The 18575-nt window shown below is 38.8% G+C and overlaps 1 protein-coding gene and 2 pseudogenes across 1 annotated transcript in view; 1 reads left to right on the forward strand and 2 right to left on the reverse strand.

Annotated features, from left to right (window-relative positions):
* Window positions 1-195: 195 nt before the first annotated feature.
* Window positions 196-1795, reverse strand: LOC102259277 (annotated as a pseudogene).
* Window positions 1796-2620: 825 nt separating this feature from the next.
* On the reverse strand, window positions 2621-2980 carry LOC102259573 (annotated as a pseudogene).
* A 5292-nt stretch (window positions 2981-8272) lies between these two features.
* Window positions 8273-18575, forward strand: part of ARHGAP32 (Rho GTPase activating protein 32) — a 109327-nt gene continuing 99024 nt past the window's right edge. The window contains exon 1 of the mRNA XM_014530617.1: window positions 8273-8476. Coding sequence (XP_014386103.1) covers window positions 8361-8476 — 116 coding nt within the window. The 5' untranslated portion in view covers window positions 8273-8360. The remainder of the gene's footprint in view (window positions 8477-18575) is intronic.

Below are 18575 nucleotides of genomic sequence, written 5' to 3' on the forward strand. Positions count from 1 at the left end.
CAAGGATACTTTATAGGTACTGTTTCATTTGATGACTTTGGTTGCAAAATGGTTAGGCATGGTTATTCTATTCAGATGAGGAAATTGAGCCTCAGAGATCTTGTTTTATTTACTTTTTGATGTTTAATGATTTCAGGACTTTTTATTTGCCCACTGCACCCCAAGGGGGTTAGGGTGTTCCCTGCTTCTGAAGCTTTAATGCCTCAGAAGTTTGGGGTCAACCTCATACAGATCTTTGCTGTCCACAATCCTGCTGGTGGCAGTCTTTTGGATGGATTGCATAGAGTTGTCCAGAGTGTCACCAACATTGAAGTCCTCTCCTTCCTCCAGCAGGCGGCAGTAGATGTTGATCAACCTCCTGCTTGACCTTGATATTCAGCAGAGCTTCCTACTCCTGGCCCTGGCCCTGGCCCTGGCCTTGCCCCTCCGCCCGGGTCTGGGGCATCTCTGACTCCAGGGCAGCTGGATCCTGTTGAGCTGTTCCATCTGCATGGCATTGCCCATCTCCACCTCCCTCAGGCTGTTCTCCAAACTGGCCTTCAGATTTCTTATTGAGGCCAAGTCGATCTCCAAGGACTGGACCGTACGTCTCAGCTCTGTGACTGTCATCTCAGCAGCTCCTATCTTAGTGGTCTGCGAGGTGCCCGCTGTGGTGCTCTCCTCAATGTGCTGGCACCAGTACTTGTCTCGCTCCTCTTGGTTCTTCTGAGCCAGCTCGTCATACTGGGCCCAGGTGTCTGCCATGATCTTGCTGAAGTCCTGAGATTTGGGGGCACCCAACTCGGCGGTCAGCCCAGAGTTGGCAGTCTGGTTTCATAGACCATTTACTTCCTCCTCGTGGCTCTTCTTCATGAAGAGCAGCTCCCCCTTGAGAGCCTCGCTCTCTGTCTCTGGCTGCAGCCCAGTGACATGGGTGTCACCAGTGACCTTTTGGAGCCCATTGATGTCACTCTCCACAGACTGGTGCACGGCCAGTTCCATCTCATCTTGAGTCTGAAGTCATCATCAGCAAGATGGGCATTGTCTACAGAACTTGCAAAGATCTGAGCCCTCAGACCCTCTCTGGTCAGAAGTAATGCCCCAGTCGCTGACCTGGGGTCCCTTTTTCTCTAGGTGTTCCCGGATTTTGCTCTGTATTCTCTGATTACCACCTCGCAGGCTTCTCACTCTCTCCAGGTAGGAGGCCAGGTGGTCATTCAGGCATTGCATAGTCTGTCTGGATGCCCCCAGATCATGGCCACGCCTCTGGACCCCCAGCCATAATGGATACTGGTGGAGTGGGACATGGAAATCCTGGAGCCCGAGCCCCTGGTGCCTGCATAGACACTGGCCCTGCTGTTTGCCAGCTGGGCTGGTGGCTGAGCAACTGCCTAGAGCCCAGGGTCCGGTAAGAAGCTGGAGCAGGTGATGAAGCTCATGTTCAAAGAAGAAGGCGAGAGGCCAAGACTCAGGTTCAGGCTGTTGATCAAACTTCAGAGATTATAAGGAAATTACTTAAGATAATAAGTGGCATAGTAGGAATTTGAATTATTTGAGCTTCATTAAATTAAAAAATATCTACCATTATTTCTAAAATGGAAACCATGGATACTCAGAAATACTACTGTTAAAAAAATACTACTGTTGTTTTCAATTACTTTTATATTTAACTTGACTGCTATTTATAATAGTGAAATAGTAGCTGATGCATTGCATACCAGTAAGCAATGAGTTAGATTCTAAACCTGCTTACCTTACCACAAGGGAATCGTGATATAACTTGGAGATGCTGAATTGAAACAAAAAATAGCTTCATTATTTTGCCAGTTCTTTTTGAGGCATTGTAAAATGTGCTTTGCATTCATTATATCTTTGGGAAATGTCAGATGAAAAGCACCACAGATAATAACTTTAATGTCTGGCTCCAGCAAAATCAGAAGAAATAGGCAGATATTCAATTCCTAACTAATGTGTCATTCAAACTTAAATATAAGTCTGTATGGTTTTAAAGAGCTACCTATATTAACTTCTTTTTACCTTCCTATTATATTTTATTCTTCAAAAGTTTCACATTATTATTTTTGCAATTGGTAAGTTTTACCAGAAGAAATTTCTATAACAAAAGATAATGGGAAAAATGCCTGTCTCCTGAAATAAATTTAAATGAGCAGGTAGAAACTTAATGCTCCTTTCTAGGAAAATAAAACCAAAGAATTACTGATACCAGAGTAGAAGTATATTTATTTTATTACTACTATTGTTTTCTTAAACTTTTTTAAAAAGTTGAGAGAGAGAAAGGTGGGGGAGGGGAGAGAGAGATACATCGATGTGAGAGAGACACATCAATCAGTTGCCTCCCATACTCAGCCAGCCCGGGGATCTAACCCACAACCTTTCATTGCATGGGGCGACACTCCAACCAACTGAGCCACACTGGCCAAGGCTATTGTTTATTTATTTATTTTTTTTTACTGTGTTGCTGTTCAGAACTTCTTGAGAACAAAAGAATGAATACCAGTCAACTTCCCTGGTTTAAACTTAATTGGCCTAAAACAGGTTATTTTGTAGCTTGAACATCTACAATCTATGCCTTGAAAATTTAAAGCAGAAAGCAAAATCCTGTAGAAAGCCAGAAACCTCATCAGTACACCTGGACAGACATTTTCTGGTAGTTTTTGCTCTCCTAAACCTTTTCCCCCCACACTGCTCAGAGGCCCTTGGTCAGCACAGCCCTGGTGAGGGGTGAGAACAGAATGTTTACAGGTTCTGCAAGTGGAGACCTTACTCTCTCCATGGGATCGAATCTGGCTTTTTTTTTTTTATCAAAGCTTTATTTCATTCAGTTTTCTTCCCCCCTTTCTGTGGTATTCCTTGCACCGTCTTTCCGTGTATCTGCAGTGGTAACAGTACCAAGTTCCTTTTCACATTTTTCGCACACCACCCTCCCTGGTCCCCTTAGCCGCAGAAGCGGTGGCAGCTTAAAAACATCAATCGGAAACATGCTTATTTTAAATCAGAGTGGTAGATGTCAGATTAGCTTCTATCCTTTGAGGATGGGGTGATTGTGATGGAAGAAAAATGCTCCTAATTCTGTAAGTGTTTTATAAAACTTTAAGTAACTAGTTACTGCTGACTCCCACTTTTACTCTTGCCACCCCCTGTGGGTGGCAGCTGGGGAGCAGGCTGAATAAGATGAGTAGCTGCTGCTAAAATTACTTCCCTCTCAAATAAACACAGTCGAGTGAGCTGTCCAGGTAAGGATATCAGTAGGTAAAGAGTAGATTAAAACATTCAATGTATTGGCATTTTTCAAGTAGTGTAGTTGGAGAAATAATAATAGGTTTAAGCAATACCCTGAGATTTTCAAGTATGCAGGCTTAGTATAGCCTATTTATTTATTTAGTCCCAATTTCCCCCATAGTGATTGCATCCTAGTCCCTCCCAAATCTTCCACTGAGAATCTAGTTAGATCATTTCTGATTATTATTCACTAAATTTATATTTAGCATTTTTTGCGGTATTATTAATATTAGGAGGAGTTCTATTACAGTGGTAACCAGAAGTACTATATGTACAGTTTAGTTTCTGCCAAGATCATAATTTTCTAGCTCTGAATTCATGAAAGTTGTAGCCTTCTTGTGCTATAACTCACTGACTATGGCATATTCAATCAAAATTCTAACTCAGGAAATATTTTCTTTAATTGAACATTATATTAAAGGATACTCAGACTTCATTATCTTTACAAGACCTTTTACTATACCAATTGTGACATAATTAGTTCTTAATTTTCAACACTGAATCTTTACGTTAATTAACTGGTCCACTTCCTTCTTTAGTCCTATAGATTTACTCAGATAAAAATATTGTTTTAGTCAATATGGTCATTTTAAAAGATGAGTGATTCTGTTAAATTTCTTTTTGCCAGTGTTTTCATTTAATCACTATATGTAGATATTGTATTTTTGTGGTCTTTAACTCATTGCTAGGATAATTATAACTTGTTTTAGACTTTATATGTTAACAATGATATAGTTTTGATTTGTGTGTTGTTGTTTTTGTAGATTGAGAGCAAAAATGAGTACCCCCTCAGCCCAGTGAAGATTTCCTGAGATATCTGGAATCTAATGTATCTGATAATGCAAGCATTTCTGTTCTTACTACCTACTGAGTCAGCCAATAGAATGCTGAAGTTAACACAACTTTCTTGTTTTGTGTCCATGGCTGGGTAGTTGTATGCATTGTTCTCTGTAGCCTCTGACTATTTTAATTTCATTTGGTAGAATATGTTAATACCATGTCCACCCCCCCTCCCCCACCCTTGGCATGAGAATACCTTGAGCCTCCTGAGTGTTGGAAAGTATTCCTGGGTTGGATTTTGTGAACTTTTGAACAGGGAAGCAGTAAAAGAAAGGGATGTGGCTTATGAGTTTGACAGTAAGTAGATGCAGTCTCCGCATTTTCAGACATTGTACGGACATTAGATTCCGTTATCAATGAGGTGCAAATACCATGGATTTGGGTCTTCATAGGTTGGGGTGGGAAATACGTAGAGAAGGGATTACGCAGGGGTGGGCAAACTTTTTGACTCGAGGGCCACAATGGGTTCTTAAACTGGACCGGAGGGCCGGAACAAAAGCATGGATGGAGTGTTTGTGTGAACTAATATAAATTCAAGTAAACATCATTACATAAAAGGGTACGGTCTTTTTTTTTTTTAGTTTTATTCATTTCAAACGGGCCGGATCTGGCCCGCGGGCCGTAGTTTGCCCACGGCTGGATTACAGTCATATTAATGCCTGATGATCAGGTTGTAAACCAGGTAGGAAAGGCAACCACAGGGTCTTCAGGAGCAGAGCCCTCTAAGAACTTCGAAGCTTCAAGGATTGGATTGACTGCTTTCTTTCCTCCCTCCTGCTATTCAGTACCTTCTTTCGTGCTGGGTTTTCTTTAGCTCCAGAAGAAGGGAAAAGAAAACGGAACACGTTGATTTCGAAGTTAAAAACAATCTTTAAAAATTCTAATAGCAGAGTCAACCCTGTGAGAACAAGTCTGGGAAGGTTTGCTTGGTGCGTATGTCAGATTGGTGAGAAGGATTAGTCAGACTGCCCTCATGTTCTGTAGAAAATAGTGCTGACAGTCCACTTTCCCGGGTTTGAAAGGGCTTGAGGAAGTGAGATAAAGAGATGAGTTGAAAGGAAACGTGGGATGAATAGAAACATCGTAAAGGAGTTGAAATTGTTTAGAAGAAAAAGAAGATCCAGGTACTTAAAATAGTATTTAAAAATCTGGTTCTTGCCCTGACCGGTTTGGCTCAGTGGATAAAGCATCGGCCTTCGGACTGAGGGGTCTCAGGTTCGATTCCGTTCAAGGGCATGTACCTTGGTTGCGGGCACATCCCCAGTGGGGGTGTGCAGGAGGCAGCTGATCGATGCTTCTCTCTCATCGATGTTTCTGATTCTATCCCTCTCCCTTCCTCTCTGTAAAAAATAAATAAAATATATTTTAAAAATCTGGTTATTTACTGAGGGGTATAAAAGGTTATATTTAAAATTAGTTATTGATTTTTATAAGGATTATATGTGCATGATATAGTGAAAACCTGTGTCCCCCTCACTCCTTTTCTGTGTTTTTTTTCCTTTGGAGACAACAACTGTCATTGGTGCTGTCCTTCCGTAGATATCCTGCACATGTCTAGTCATGCATGCTTCTTCTTCGTCTTCTTCGAAAATGTGAATTGCAGCACTTCATAGACACTATTCCATACCTTTATCTCTTTCTTCTTTGCCTTAAAGTGGCCTTAGGGTTTTGTTCCATGTTATGGCCAGTAGGGCTGCCTTGTGTTTCTCATTTAACTGTATACTAATAGCATTCCATTCTATGGCTAGCCCATAATTGAACTATGTAGTTTTCTGTTAATGGGCAAGTAAGGTTGTTTTTGCTATCTCTATTTTGTGATTATAAAGTTTACTACCATGAATATTTCTGTTCATCTCTTATTTCCACATGTAAAAATAATGGAATGTCCTAGAAGGGGAATTGCTGAGCCAAAAATATGTGCATTTTGAATTTTGGTAGATTTTTGCCAAATGGTCTTGCACAGAGGTTATGCCATTTTATATTCCCATCAACAGTGTATATTTACTTTCCCACATCTTGTTTCAGTTTGTTAAAACCTTTAAAAATCTTTTCCTGATAGATTGAAAAGGCATCTTATTGTGTTTTTTGCTTTTCTATTATGAGTGAAATTAAATACTTAACTATGTTTTAGGTCCTTTTATATTTTTATATTATTAATCTGCTCATGCTCTTTGCCTGTTATCTTCTGGGTTGTTGAGTCTTGCATATATGTAGGAACCCTTTATATATTACTTGCTATGTGCTAGTATATATCTCCAATATATATTTTTTGTTTGGGGAAGATTTTAAAATTTGTAAAATTTTTAAATGATTCAGTTTTTAATGGTTTCAGGGCTTCTTAAAATTATAGTTAGAAAGGACTTTCCCACTGTGAGATAAAAGCTTTCCTATGACTTGCTTTTATGGTTTTATTTTTTTATTTTAATCTTTGGTCCATTGGAAATTTATTTTGCGGATGGAGTGAGGGAGGTATTAAATTTCATCTCAGAATCTTTGGAATATGATAGAGGATTTATGGCATAGAGAGATCTCAATAATGTATTAATTTTTAAAATGATTACTCAGGCCAAAATTTGCTATGGATTTGTCTTGAGTGGAAATTATTAGACTAGTTTGCAATATACCTCTGTGTAAATTGTTCAGGAATTTTTTCCATATTTGTTGCTGTCAAGAACCATTTTTTTCTAAATGTATTCCCAGGCTTGAGAATGAATTTTGGTTTCTAGCAGAAATACATTTGGTGGTCACAGTCAGTAGATTAAAATTATACAGAGTTTTGAAGCAGTAAGATTAATACAGTAACATATTATATAAGTTATACTTTTATATGAAAGAAAAAAGTACAGTATTGTATAAATAAAGTCAGCTAGAAGGTCTCTTTTCCTTATTTTCAAGTATGAAAATTCAAGGGTATCCTAGTGGATGCCTTTAAATTTTTTTTTATCTGATCAGATTTCATAGATAATCAAGGCCCCGTTAAAAGCAGAAACCTATGACTATCTGACTTGTGAGTGGATGGTACCAGCATGGCCATTTTCTAAGTAACAGTTGTGTTGTTGCCTGTTACAGATGCTATACTTCTCACTCAATTCCCAGAAAGTCATTTTATTGCTACTATTGGCACCTGTATATTAAATTATGTGCAAAAATGTCACATGCTTTTTATTTGATATAATTTTTGCATGCTTATTATTTGATACTAGAAGCCTGATGCACGAAATTCATGCAAGGGGCTTGGCCCTCGCAGCCAGCCGCTTGTTCTGCTGTTCGGTCTAATTAGCATATTAGCTCTTTATTATATAGGATAATTTTCAACGTCTTTTAACTTAGGATGCTTTTTTTTTTTTTTAAAGCCATGGACAGACAAGCTTGGCTGTGAATGTCCTACTTTGGATACCTGAGCAAAGGTGTAGATGGCAGTTCTTGCTGAGAGGAAGGAAAGATGGGTGTGTTACATTAGAAGGCATGAGGTTGGCCCAGTCCCTAGACTTACCTTGTCTATAAATTGTGATCCTCCTTACCTGTGAGGTCTATAACTGTGCCTCTCAGCATGGTTGGCCCAGGAGAGCTTTACCCATAGTGTTACCTTTTCTAGTTTTCCTGTTTATTTTTCTTAAGTCTGAAATAGCAAAAACATATAAGTGAGAGAAGCATGCAGTTTGAAAACATCTAATGTTAAGTGGACATGTTCAGTTAAGAAGAGACACATGGTGATGAAATAAATAATAAAGAATGAGCTGAAACCGGTTTGGCTCAGTGGATAGAGTGTCGGCCTGCGGACTCAAGGGTCCCAGGTTCGATTCCGGTTAAGGGCATGTACCTTGGTTGCGGGCACATCCCCAATAGGAGATGTGCAGGAGGCAGCTGATTGATGTTTCTAACTCTCTATCCCTCTCCCTTCCTCTCTGTAAAAAATCAATAAAATATATTAAAAAAAAAAAGAATGACTGAAACGTCCCCTTCCTTTGGGCTCTGCATTGGCTTATGTAGGTCACCTCCCAGGGCCTGGGGCAGTGGGCGGGGTCTGATGTCACAGGTGTAGCAGTCAGTGCAGTGAGTATGTGGTGTGTGATTTCCTGTCTTACCCACTGTAATTAACCCGGCGCGTAATAGACTGTGGCCGGCATGGTCACATATCACTGGGGTGCCAGCCACGCACCCGAGTGCAGGTAAATAGAGCTGAACAGTCTGAACACTGGCGTTCCTGATTCCATGCCTTGAGGTAGACTTTGGACAACAGGATGGAGACGGAGAGTGAGAGCAGCACTTCAGGGGATGACAGTGTCTTTTGGCTGGATTCTGAAGTTGTCACCCAGGTGACTGACAGTGAAGGGGGAGGAAGGGAAGAAACTTGGAGGTAATTATGGAATCCCCAGTTCTCTCTCTCTCTCTCTCTCTCTCTCTCTCTCTCTTTTCACCCCACGCCCCCTTCCCATCCTCTGTGTTTTCATCTCTTCTCAGTAAGACTTTCTGTTCTCTGGGGGATGGTTTGGTGCTGTAAGAGGACAGGTTTCTAGTTGTATATCACGCTCTTCACTCCCCAGCTCGCCCTGAGCTTGTAAAATGCATGAGAAATGACTTGTTGGAACACCAGGAAGAGAAGGTGTCAGACAGGTTCTGGAGTGGCATTTCAGGAATTTCAAGTAGAGACTTCGAATGAACTACTACCCCTTCCTGTGCCTGATTTGTATCGGGGAGATTTAATCTGAATTTGAATATAATAGGACTTTCTTTCTCTATTTTTAGAATGTGTGTGTGTGTGTGTGTGTGTGTGTGTGTGTGTGTGTGGCTGCTTTTGGTGCCTTATTCATGTGTATGAAACATTTTCATTAAGCATAAATTCATTATTTCATGGCTTGAATCCTTAATCTTCTTTCTGGCCTTATGGCTCCCTCCCTCTACCCCCACCAGTCTTGGTTTGGGATCTCTGACTGTAACTCCACAATTCTCCAAGTTGGAGAAGGCCTCTTGACTAAGCAGCTCTCCAGGTTCAATGGTGGTGAAGAAAGAGTTCTCACTCAGCCTGCGGACACAGGGCCATTTGTTTGTTAATTCTGTTGCACTGTTACAGATTTTAGGAGGCTTGATTTTGGCTTTTCTTTTTCAAAAAGGCTTAGCAAATTAAAGTTTTTTGGAGGCATGAACAAAATCTCTGGAAGAGTTTGTAGTACAGATTATCACTGCCACCCACATGGGCAATTAAACATCATTTATAATTTTACCTGTGAGTTCTCAGGTAGGTGAACATACCATTATTTCCATCAGATCTTGTCTTTGTGTTTAGTGTTCAAAAAGAGTATCTCTCTTTCTCAAGGTAAAGGATTTCTGTATCCACAGATTTCATTTTTAAAGTCTAGGTTAAATGACAAAAGGGATTGGATATTGAGATCTCTTGATAACTCACACTAAATTAGCTAATCAGTGGTTAAAACGAATAAGACATATGTTTTAAATTTTGAAAAATAATTTTAATGTTCAAAGGAACTATTTTATGAGCACATGGCATTCTTGTGCGAACTTTCTCACTCTCTCCATGACTTTATTTAGCCTTTCTTTTTTGAGTGTGCCATTTTTCTCCCAAGGTTGCTGGAGTTACTCACATTCCTTAGTTTTCAGTGTGGTCATTCTCACGGACAATCAGTAGGAGTAAAGTATTTATTTTGTTTGCATTGATACTGTTTGACCCGGTATTAAAATTGTGGGGTATTTGTCAAAGGAAGAAAACAACCTGGACTCTGTTGTTGTAATAGATGCGGTGCTGTGAGCCTCCATTAACTTGTTAGGCAACAAGAGCCTTCCTGGGCATGTGCCCCGACTGTGAATAGAACCAGTGACCTCTTGTTTCCTGGGTCAACGCTCAACCACTGAGCAGCACCAGCCGGACAAGGATACTTCTTCTTACATCTAGCACTGTGGGAAGTTGCCCAATCTCCTTCATGGCAGTAGTTCAAAGGTGTCTACCACTGAGTCACAGATCTCTCATTTTCTAATTTCTTACTTGTAGAGGGAAGTTAATGTCTCCCATTTCTCTATGGTAAGATAGTTCTTGGACTGAATATTTAATGATCATTAGAATCCTTAGAATAGAATAGTCCTTAGGGATTATCAGAAGGGGAATGTGAGGCAGAAAAGGAAAAACAAATGTTTTAATTCTTTTAAGAAAGAAAAATTCTACTCAGGAGAATTTTTGGGTGTACTAACCCAAATATGTTACATGCAGTGTACTAACCCAAATATGTTATACACAGAATATTCATTATCTACTCCTATCCAGTAAGTCTTATTTTACCTATTTTCCAGATTAAAAAATTAAAACTTATAAAGCAATTGACCTTATTGTCAGAATACAGTAGAGCAAAATTCTGAACTCAGGTGTAACTGATGTTGAAAGTGAAAGACTAGTTTTAGAAAAGATTTTTGATATGTCTGCTGCTAAGTGTTATGCTCTGGTCAGTAGTAATAACTGCTGGAGGCTGTAACAGATAAGCTCAGTTTTGTGAGGAGTTTTGAGCACCCATGATGTATAGATATGTAACCAATATAAAAGTGAGTTAATGCATACAATCATGTGACCTTATAAAGATACGACCTCTAGGATACCTAGCAATCATTCCTGACTCACAATCACAAAAAGTTCTAGTTCTTTGGCGTTTGAGGGTAGGAAGGGTTATTATATAATCTTTCTTATTTTTTATAGCATCTTTCTTAGTCTTCTCTAACATCACGTTATTGGCAGATAACATAGCCTGGCAAGTAGGACATGTAGTTTGAAACAGTTACAGAGATGATATGGTGCATAATTGAACCACATTTTTAGAACTATCTTTTTTTTTTTTAATCCTCAACTGGGGACATGCTTAGAGTGAGGAAGAGAGAAGGAGAAAGAAAGAGAGATTGATGTAAGAGAGAAACATCAATCAGTTACCTTCCGTATGTGCCCTCACCGAGGATCGAACCTAATCCCAGGTATATGCCCTGACCAGGAATCAAACCTGCGACTTTTCAGTGCATAGGACGATGCTCAACCAACTGAGCCACTTCAGCCAGGCAGAACTTGTATATCTTTAAAATCAGAGTCTGCAGATGCCCGGATCTCTCAATCAGATCTTCACTTTATCTCCATTGTAAGGTAATTGATTTTAAACGAGACAAGAAACTTCTAACTTCCGTTACACTAGATGATTTGGTGAACATACTTTAATTTTCTTGGCATGTCTATTGCTTTATAGCATCCCAGGACTAATGCAGTCCAGGAATTCGATTGGTTGGTTGCTTTATTCATGCTCTGCCTTATTTAAAACGGTACCATAAGTTAGATGTTGCAGCAGGAGAAATAGGTAACAAGGGCTTGGAATGTGATGTTATATTTCTTCTCATTCTTGTTTTTAATCACATTGAGGACAGATTACTTTAATGGCTAAATTCTTCTGGAAGTTCCTGCTTTTAATACCTTGACTGTTCTTTTGTCTTCTGTAGAAATTCGTGATTTGGGGGTTCTCAATCACTTTTTATGGGCTTGGAAGGCTAGAGAGGTAGCATTAGCAAGTAACTATTGACATATATGCCAATATCATACTCTGAAACTACTTATCCTTAATAATCTGTTATGTACAATACCAAAAAAGATGTGTATTTTGCAAAAAAAGGTTATGTTTATATTACTTTATAACCTTTTATGTGTGATCTAGAGTATAGTTTAGCCGTTCACATATTCTTTTAATATGTGAAATATAACTTGCACCTAACATACCCCTACCAGTGTTAGAGAAAAATAATAAATTTAATTGTAAACAGTATCTCAGAAAATTTTATGCCATATTGGAGTATAGCCATTAGCCTGACTGCCTTTATAATCTGTGAAATGAATCTGTCTTAATCATGGGGCATGCTAGTACAAGACTCTCTTGGTATTTCAGTCATTAAACTCTTTGCAATGGAATCTAAGGTGAGCCTTTTTTATATCTGTCTGTATAAGGTTTTTGAAGTTCAAGACAGGACTTAGAGCACAGAAACTATATAAAATTTCCTAGTTATTAAGTTGTTTATTCACAGTTAAAACTTTAAAAACCTATTTTTCCTTAACTTTTGCATTCAACTTAAACATTAAACTCGCTTAAAACAGTCAATTGTATGTTGAAACTTAGTAAATAAAAATTTCTGAAACATTTAAAATTCTGTTTATAAATGTCATATACTAAGTTTCCTCAAAAAAAAATCATGTGACTACCCTAGCAAGATTATATCTCCCTCTTAAGATTTTCAGAATACTCATACTTCCTCTTTCTCTCAATTCCCTTCTGCCTAGATGAGACTTTCTGCATTCTTTATTTATCACCATTCTCCCCCACCCCAGTCATAGTTTTTTGTTGAGATTTAATATTTTTATCATTCATTCAGATATAATTATACAGGCATACCTCAGAGATATTGTGCGTTTGGCTCCAAACCACTGCAATAAAGTGAATATTGCACTAAAGCAAGTCACATGACTGTTTTGGTTTCCTAGTGCATGTAAGTTACGCTTACACTATACTGTAGTCTATTAAGTGTGCAGTAGCATTATGTCTAAAAAAACCCAGTGTACCTGCCTTAATTAAAAATACTTCATTGTTAAAAAATGCTAACTATCTCCAGGCTGGTGTGGTTTAGTGGTTGAGCATCGATCAATGAACCAGGAGGTCATGGTTGGATTCCTGGTCAGGGCACAAGCCTAGGTTGCGGGCTCAATCCCCAGGAGGGGGCGTGCAGGAGGCAGACAGTCAATGATCTCTCTTATCGTTGATGTTTCTCTCTCTCTCTCCCTTCTGTTCTGAAATCAATAATAATAAAAAAAATGATAACTGTCACCCGAGACTTTAGCTAGTCATAGTCTTTTTGCTCGTGGAGGGTCTTGCCTCTGTGTTGATAGCTGCAGGCTGATCTGGGTGGTGGTTGCTCAGCGTTGGGGTTGCTGTGGCAATTTCTCAGTGTATGATAACAATGAAATTTGCTGCATTGATGGACTCTTCCTTTCACGAATGCCTTCTCTGTAGGATGTGATGCTATTTGAAAACATTTACCCACAGTAGAACTTCTTTCAGAATTGGAGTCAGTTCTCTCAAACCCTGCTGCTGCTTTATCAACTCAGTTTGTGTACTATTCTAAGTCCTTTGTTGCTGTTTCAACAATCTTTACAGCATCTTCACCAAGGGTAGATTCCATTGGACATCCCTCTCACAATCTGGGACCGCTGGATCCTGACCGCTGGATCCTAACCGCTCACCTGCCTGCCTGCCTGATTGCTCCTAACCGTTTCTGCCTGCCAGCCTGATCGCCCCCCTAACCGCTCCCTTGCTGGCCTGATTGACGCCTAACTGCTCCCCTGCTGGCCTGATTGCTCCCAACTGCCCTCCCCAGCTGGCCTGATTGCTCCCAACTGCCCTCCCCAGCTGGCCTGATTGCCCCCAACTGCCCTCCCCTGCCAGTCTGATCTCCCACAACTGCCCTCCTCTGCTGAGACCCTCCTCCTCCACTGGGCCCCCACCTCCGCTGTGTGCATGGCCATCTTGTGACAGCCATTTCGTGATTGCCATCTTGTGATGATGTTAGGGTATGATGTGTGAGGGTGTGACAACCACTTAGACTATTATAGATATAGAATTGATTTCAGAGAGGAAGGGAGAGGAGGGAGAGAGAGAGAGAGAAAAAATCAATGATGAGAATCACTGATTGGCTGCCTCCTGCACGTGCCCTACTGAGATTGAGCCTGCAACCCGGGCATGTGCCCTGACTGGGAATCGAACCATGACCTCCTGGTTCATAGGTTGATGCTCAACCACTGAGTCGCACCCACTGGGCTACAATGTTTTCTTTAGTCTTCGCATGATGCGTATAGCATCTGCCTTGCTTCTCTTAGGTACAAACACCCACATTAGGAGCCCTAGTCCTTCTAATTGGTTGTTAAATTTCTTTCCAGGTTTTATTAATTCCTTGGAGTGCAGATCTCTCCTTTGTTGTGGAGAGAAGTGAGAGTGTAACCTTGAACCTTTGGTTTCTCAGTCAGTATGCTCCCACTTGCTTTTTGTCTTCCAGAAGCTTATCAAGATCTCTGGCCAGCTGATCCCATGCATGCCTTTCTGCTAATGATTTGCTTTTATTAGCTTACTGACTTTTCAGAAAGTGGGAGAGGAGAGATCTGTTCCTCTACATATATGCAGACTTGATGGCAAGCCCCCTGGAGTTTTTTCATGGCTCTGAGAGGGAGCTTTTATCTTGGTATCTGTTCCCCAGTCCAGTGGTCCTTAGAGATGGGGTTGGCTTGTTTCAGTGTCTTCTCCAGGCTGGAAAGTGGGATAATCCAGGAGAAAATGGTCTATCACATTGGAGTGACTGAGATGTGTTAATGTGTTTCAATTTTTCTATCTGCATAACAGGGCTAATGATAGTGGATCAGACAGTAACCATTGAGCAGATATGATGGAAGGGAAGGTGCCATTTTTAAGAGCAACAAAAAAGATAGCATAATCAAAAGTAAACTTAATAAGGAACTCTAAGACCTATATAAAAATCTAAAACATTACTAAATGTTTTGAACAAATGAATACTGTACCTTGTCATACCTGGGAATATTCAACATTATGAAAATGTCAATTTATTATAAATGTAGTAATGTGCTAATAAGAATGCTTTTTAAAAACCTAGATAGATTGATCTAGAAATAAATTGATCTTGGCTTAATAACTTAGACAAGAAACCTTTTCAGGAAAATAAACAAAGCAAGTATTGCCCTGGCCGGTGTGGCTCAGTTGGTTGGGTGTTGTCCTGGCCATTGAAATGTTGCCAGTCCATTCCTAGTTAAGGCACATCCTCAGGTTGTGGGCTTGATCACCAATAGGGGGCATGCAGGAGGCAGCCAGTTTATGTTCTGCTTGCACATTCAAGTTTCTCTCCCTCTCTCTAAAAATCAATAAAAAATCTTAAAAAAAAAAGCAAGGATGGTGGATATGACTAGTGCAACCAGATATTATACTTAGAAAGTCTCAATAATTAAAACCTTGTGGTATTGTCATGAATAGTAGGCATAATGGGTAGAATGGAAAGCTTAGAAATATACTCAAATAGACATGGTAAAGATGCCTTCTCAAAACCAATGGGATAGAATGTACTATTCAATAAATACTTTGTGGGAAACTGGATGCGCATCTGCAGAAAATAAAATTGGAGTTCTACCTCATCCAAGGATAAATTCCAAATGATCAAAGATATAAGTATACTAAATGAAACCATAAATTTTTTAAAAGAAAACATGGGAAAATTTTAAAAAATTATTTTGGATCAGGGTAGGCATTTTTGAACTATGATTTAAAATGCAAACCAATAAAAGAAAGGGTTGTGAAATTCAGCTATATTAAATATAAAACATATGTATTATAAAAAAACAAAATGAGCAAGGACAAATGATATCCTGGAAAAACACACAGATAAAGAACTAATCTGTTTAATATATGTATAACGAACTAAAAATAGATTTAAAAAAGACTAACAACCCAGTAGAAAAATGGGCTAATGCATGAAAATAATTTTTTTCATTGATGAGAATTCTCAGGTATACTTGTGCATGTGTAGTAGTGACATATTTACAATCTTTTTGTAGCATTGTTTGTAATAGCAAAAGCTTGGAAATAATTCAAATATTATTCAGTAGGGGATTGGTTAAGTAAGTCATGGAATATCTATTTAGTGAAAACAACAAGGAAGCTCTTTATATACTAACCAGAGGCCCGGTGCACGCATTGGGGGGGGGGGTGGTCCCTGCAGCCTGGCCTGCGCCTCTTGCAGTCTGGGACCCCTCAGGGGATGTCCGCCTGCCTGCTCGCTATGCTCACCAGCCATGAGCCCAGCTTCTGGCTGAGCAGCACTCCCCCTGTGGGACTGCACTGACCACCAAGGGGCAGTTCCTGCATTGAGCGTCTGCCTCCTGGTAGTCAGTGCGCATCATAGCGACCAGTCGTTCCACTGGTCATTCCCCCGTTCGGTCGATTTGCATATTAGGCTTTTATTATATAGGACGTGTGAAGTTCTCCAGGGTATATTAGAAAACTATGCAACAGTGTGTACACATACTTTTTATGTGAAAAGTAGGGTGGCAATGGAGGAATAAAAATTATTATTATTTTTTTTTTCACAGAGCATGTTTACACATTGTTTCTATATTTTGTTTTGTGTGTATATATTCTTTAATATATATGAACAATCTCTCTCTATATGTTTATATATACAGACATAGTTAATTGCACTTTGCTGATACTGTTTTTTTTGTTTTTGTTTTTTTACAAATTGAAGGTAAGACCCTCTGTCAGCAAAAAGATTATGACTCACTGAAGGCTTGGGTGATGCTTAGCATTTTTTAGCAATAAAGTTTTTTTGTGCTTTTTTGTTGTCAATTCTCACCTGAGGATATTTTTCCCCATTGAATTTTAGAGGGAGTGGCAGGGAGGCGGGGTGGGGGGAGAGGAGGGAGGGAAGAAGATCATTGATTGGGCTGGGGATCAAACCTTCAATCCAGGTACGTGCCCTTGACTGGGAATCAAACCTACCATCCTTCAGTGTTCTGGCTGAAGCTCTAACCATTGAGCTACCTGTCAGGACAGCAATAAATTTTTAAAATCAAGTTATGCACATTTTTTTAGACATAATGCTATTGTGCACCCAGTAGACTACAGTATAATGTAAACGTAGCTTTTATATGTATTGGGAAACAAAAATATGTGTGGCTCAATTTATGAAACTATAATTAATAAAACTATAATTAATCACTTTAAGGGTTAAATAAGTCCATAATTTAAAGAGAACAAGAGTCAAATAAATAGAAATTAAGTGTTTATGGTGTTGATTCATTGTTACATGACCCAGTGCATATAAATAATTTTTATACCTTTTAAAATAATGTGTAATATTTGCCAATAAACTTATTTAGATATAATTTGCATATCATAGTCCACAAATCATAAGCATATATAGCTTGAAGAATTTATATAGGTGTATATGCCCAGGTAACACAGTGCAGTCAAGATATAAATTATTTCCAGCACCTCACAAGCCCCTTGCCTCTCCTAGTCAGTACCTCTCCCAAAGGTACATTATTCTGATTTCTGTGACAATAGATTATTTTTCCTTGTTTTTGAACTCAATGTAAATAAAATTATACAATAGGTACTCTTCTTTTCAGCTTTATTGAGATATGGTTAACATATTACATTGTGTAAGTGTAAGGTAAAACAATGAGATGTGTTTCTTAATTTCCAAACATTTGGGAGAATTTGTAGTTATCTTTTTTGTAGTAATTGATTTTTAGTGTAATTCTAGAATGGTCACAAGTCACTTCATTCATAATTTAAATTCTTTGTTGAGATTTACTTTATTGTCTACGTATTGTCTCTTGATAAATGTTTTAGATGTACCTGAAAAGAATGCATATTGTGTAGTTGGGTTTAATGTTCTATGTTAGCTCAGGTTGGAATACTGGTTTCAAATGTTCTGTATACTTACGACATTTTTTTCTGTCTGATTATTCTGTCAGTTACAGAGAAATGTTTATTAAGATCTGCAACTGTAATTGCGGGTTTATCTCTTTTCCTTTTAGTTCTTTCAGATTTGCTTTATGTATTTTAAAGCTGTGTTATTTGTCACATACAGATTTTATTATATCACCCTGTTCGTTTGACACATCATTGTGAAATGTGTTTCCTTTATCTATCTTAATGGACTTTTTTTTAGTCCACTTACTCGTTTTTGAGGTATAATTCACATACTAAAATTCATTCTTTTAAATTCTACAATTAAATGGTTTTTAATATATTCACAAAGTTATACAACTACCACCATTATCTAATTGTGAACATTCCAGAAAGAAATCTCCTATTCATTAGTAGTAGTTCTCCCATATCCTCCTACCCTGAGTCCCTGGCAACCACCAATATACTTTCTTTGTCTCTATGGATTTGACTAATCTGGACATTTTGTTTATATGGAATCAAATAATATGTGGCCTTTTGTGTCTGACTTCTTTCATTTAGCAAAAAGGCTTTTACTATTCATCCATGCAATGGCATGAATCAGCACTTCATTCTCTGTTTTAATAGCTGAATAATTTTATTGTATGAACCTGGTACATTTTGTTTCTTCATTTTTCAGTTGACGGACACTTTGGTGGTTCGTACTTTTTGTCTACTATGAATAATATTGGTATGAATATCTATGTACACGTTCTTGGTGGATATATGTTTTTATTTCTCTTGGTTTAATACCTAGGAATGGAATTGCTGGATCATAAGGTATTTGTAGTTTGTAAAACTGCCAAACTGTTTTCTACAGTGGCTGCAACATTTAAATTTCTACGAGCAATGAGTGAGGGTTCCAGTTTCTCCACATGCTTGCTTGCTGGCTCATTCAATTTACAAACTACAATAATGTACTGG

This window comes from Myotis brandtii, unplaced genomic scaffold (genome assembly GCF_000412655.1).
Source record: "Myotis brandtii unplaced genomic scaffold, ASM41265v1 scaffold75, whole genome shotgun sequence".
NCBI lineage: Eukaryota > Metazoa > Chordata > Mammalia > Chiroptera > Vespertilionidae > Myotis > Myotis brandtii.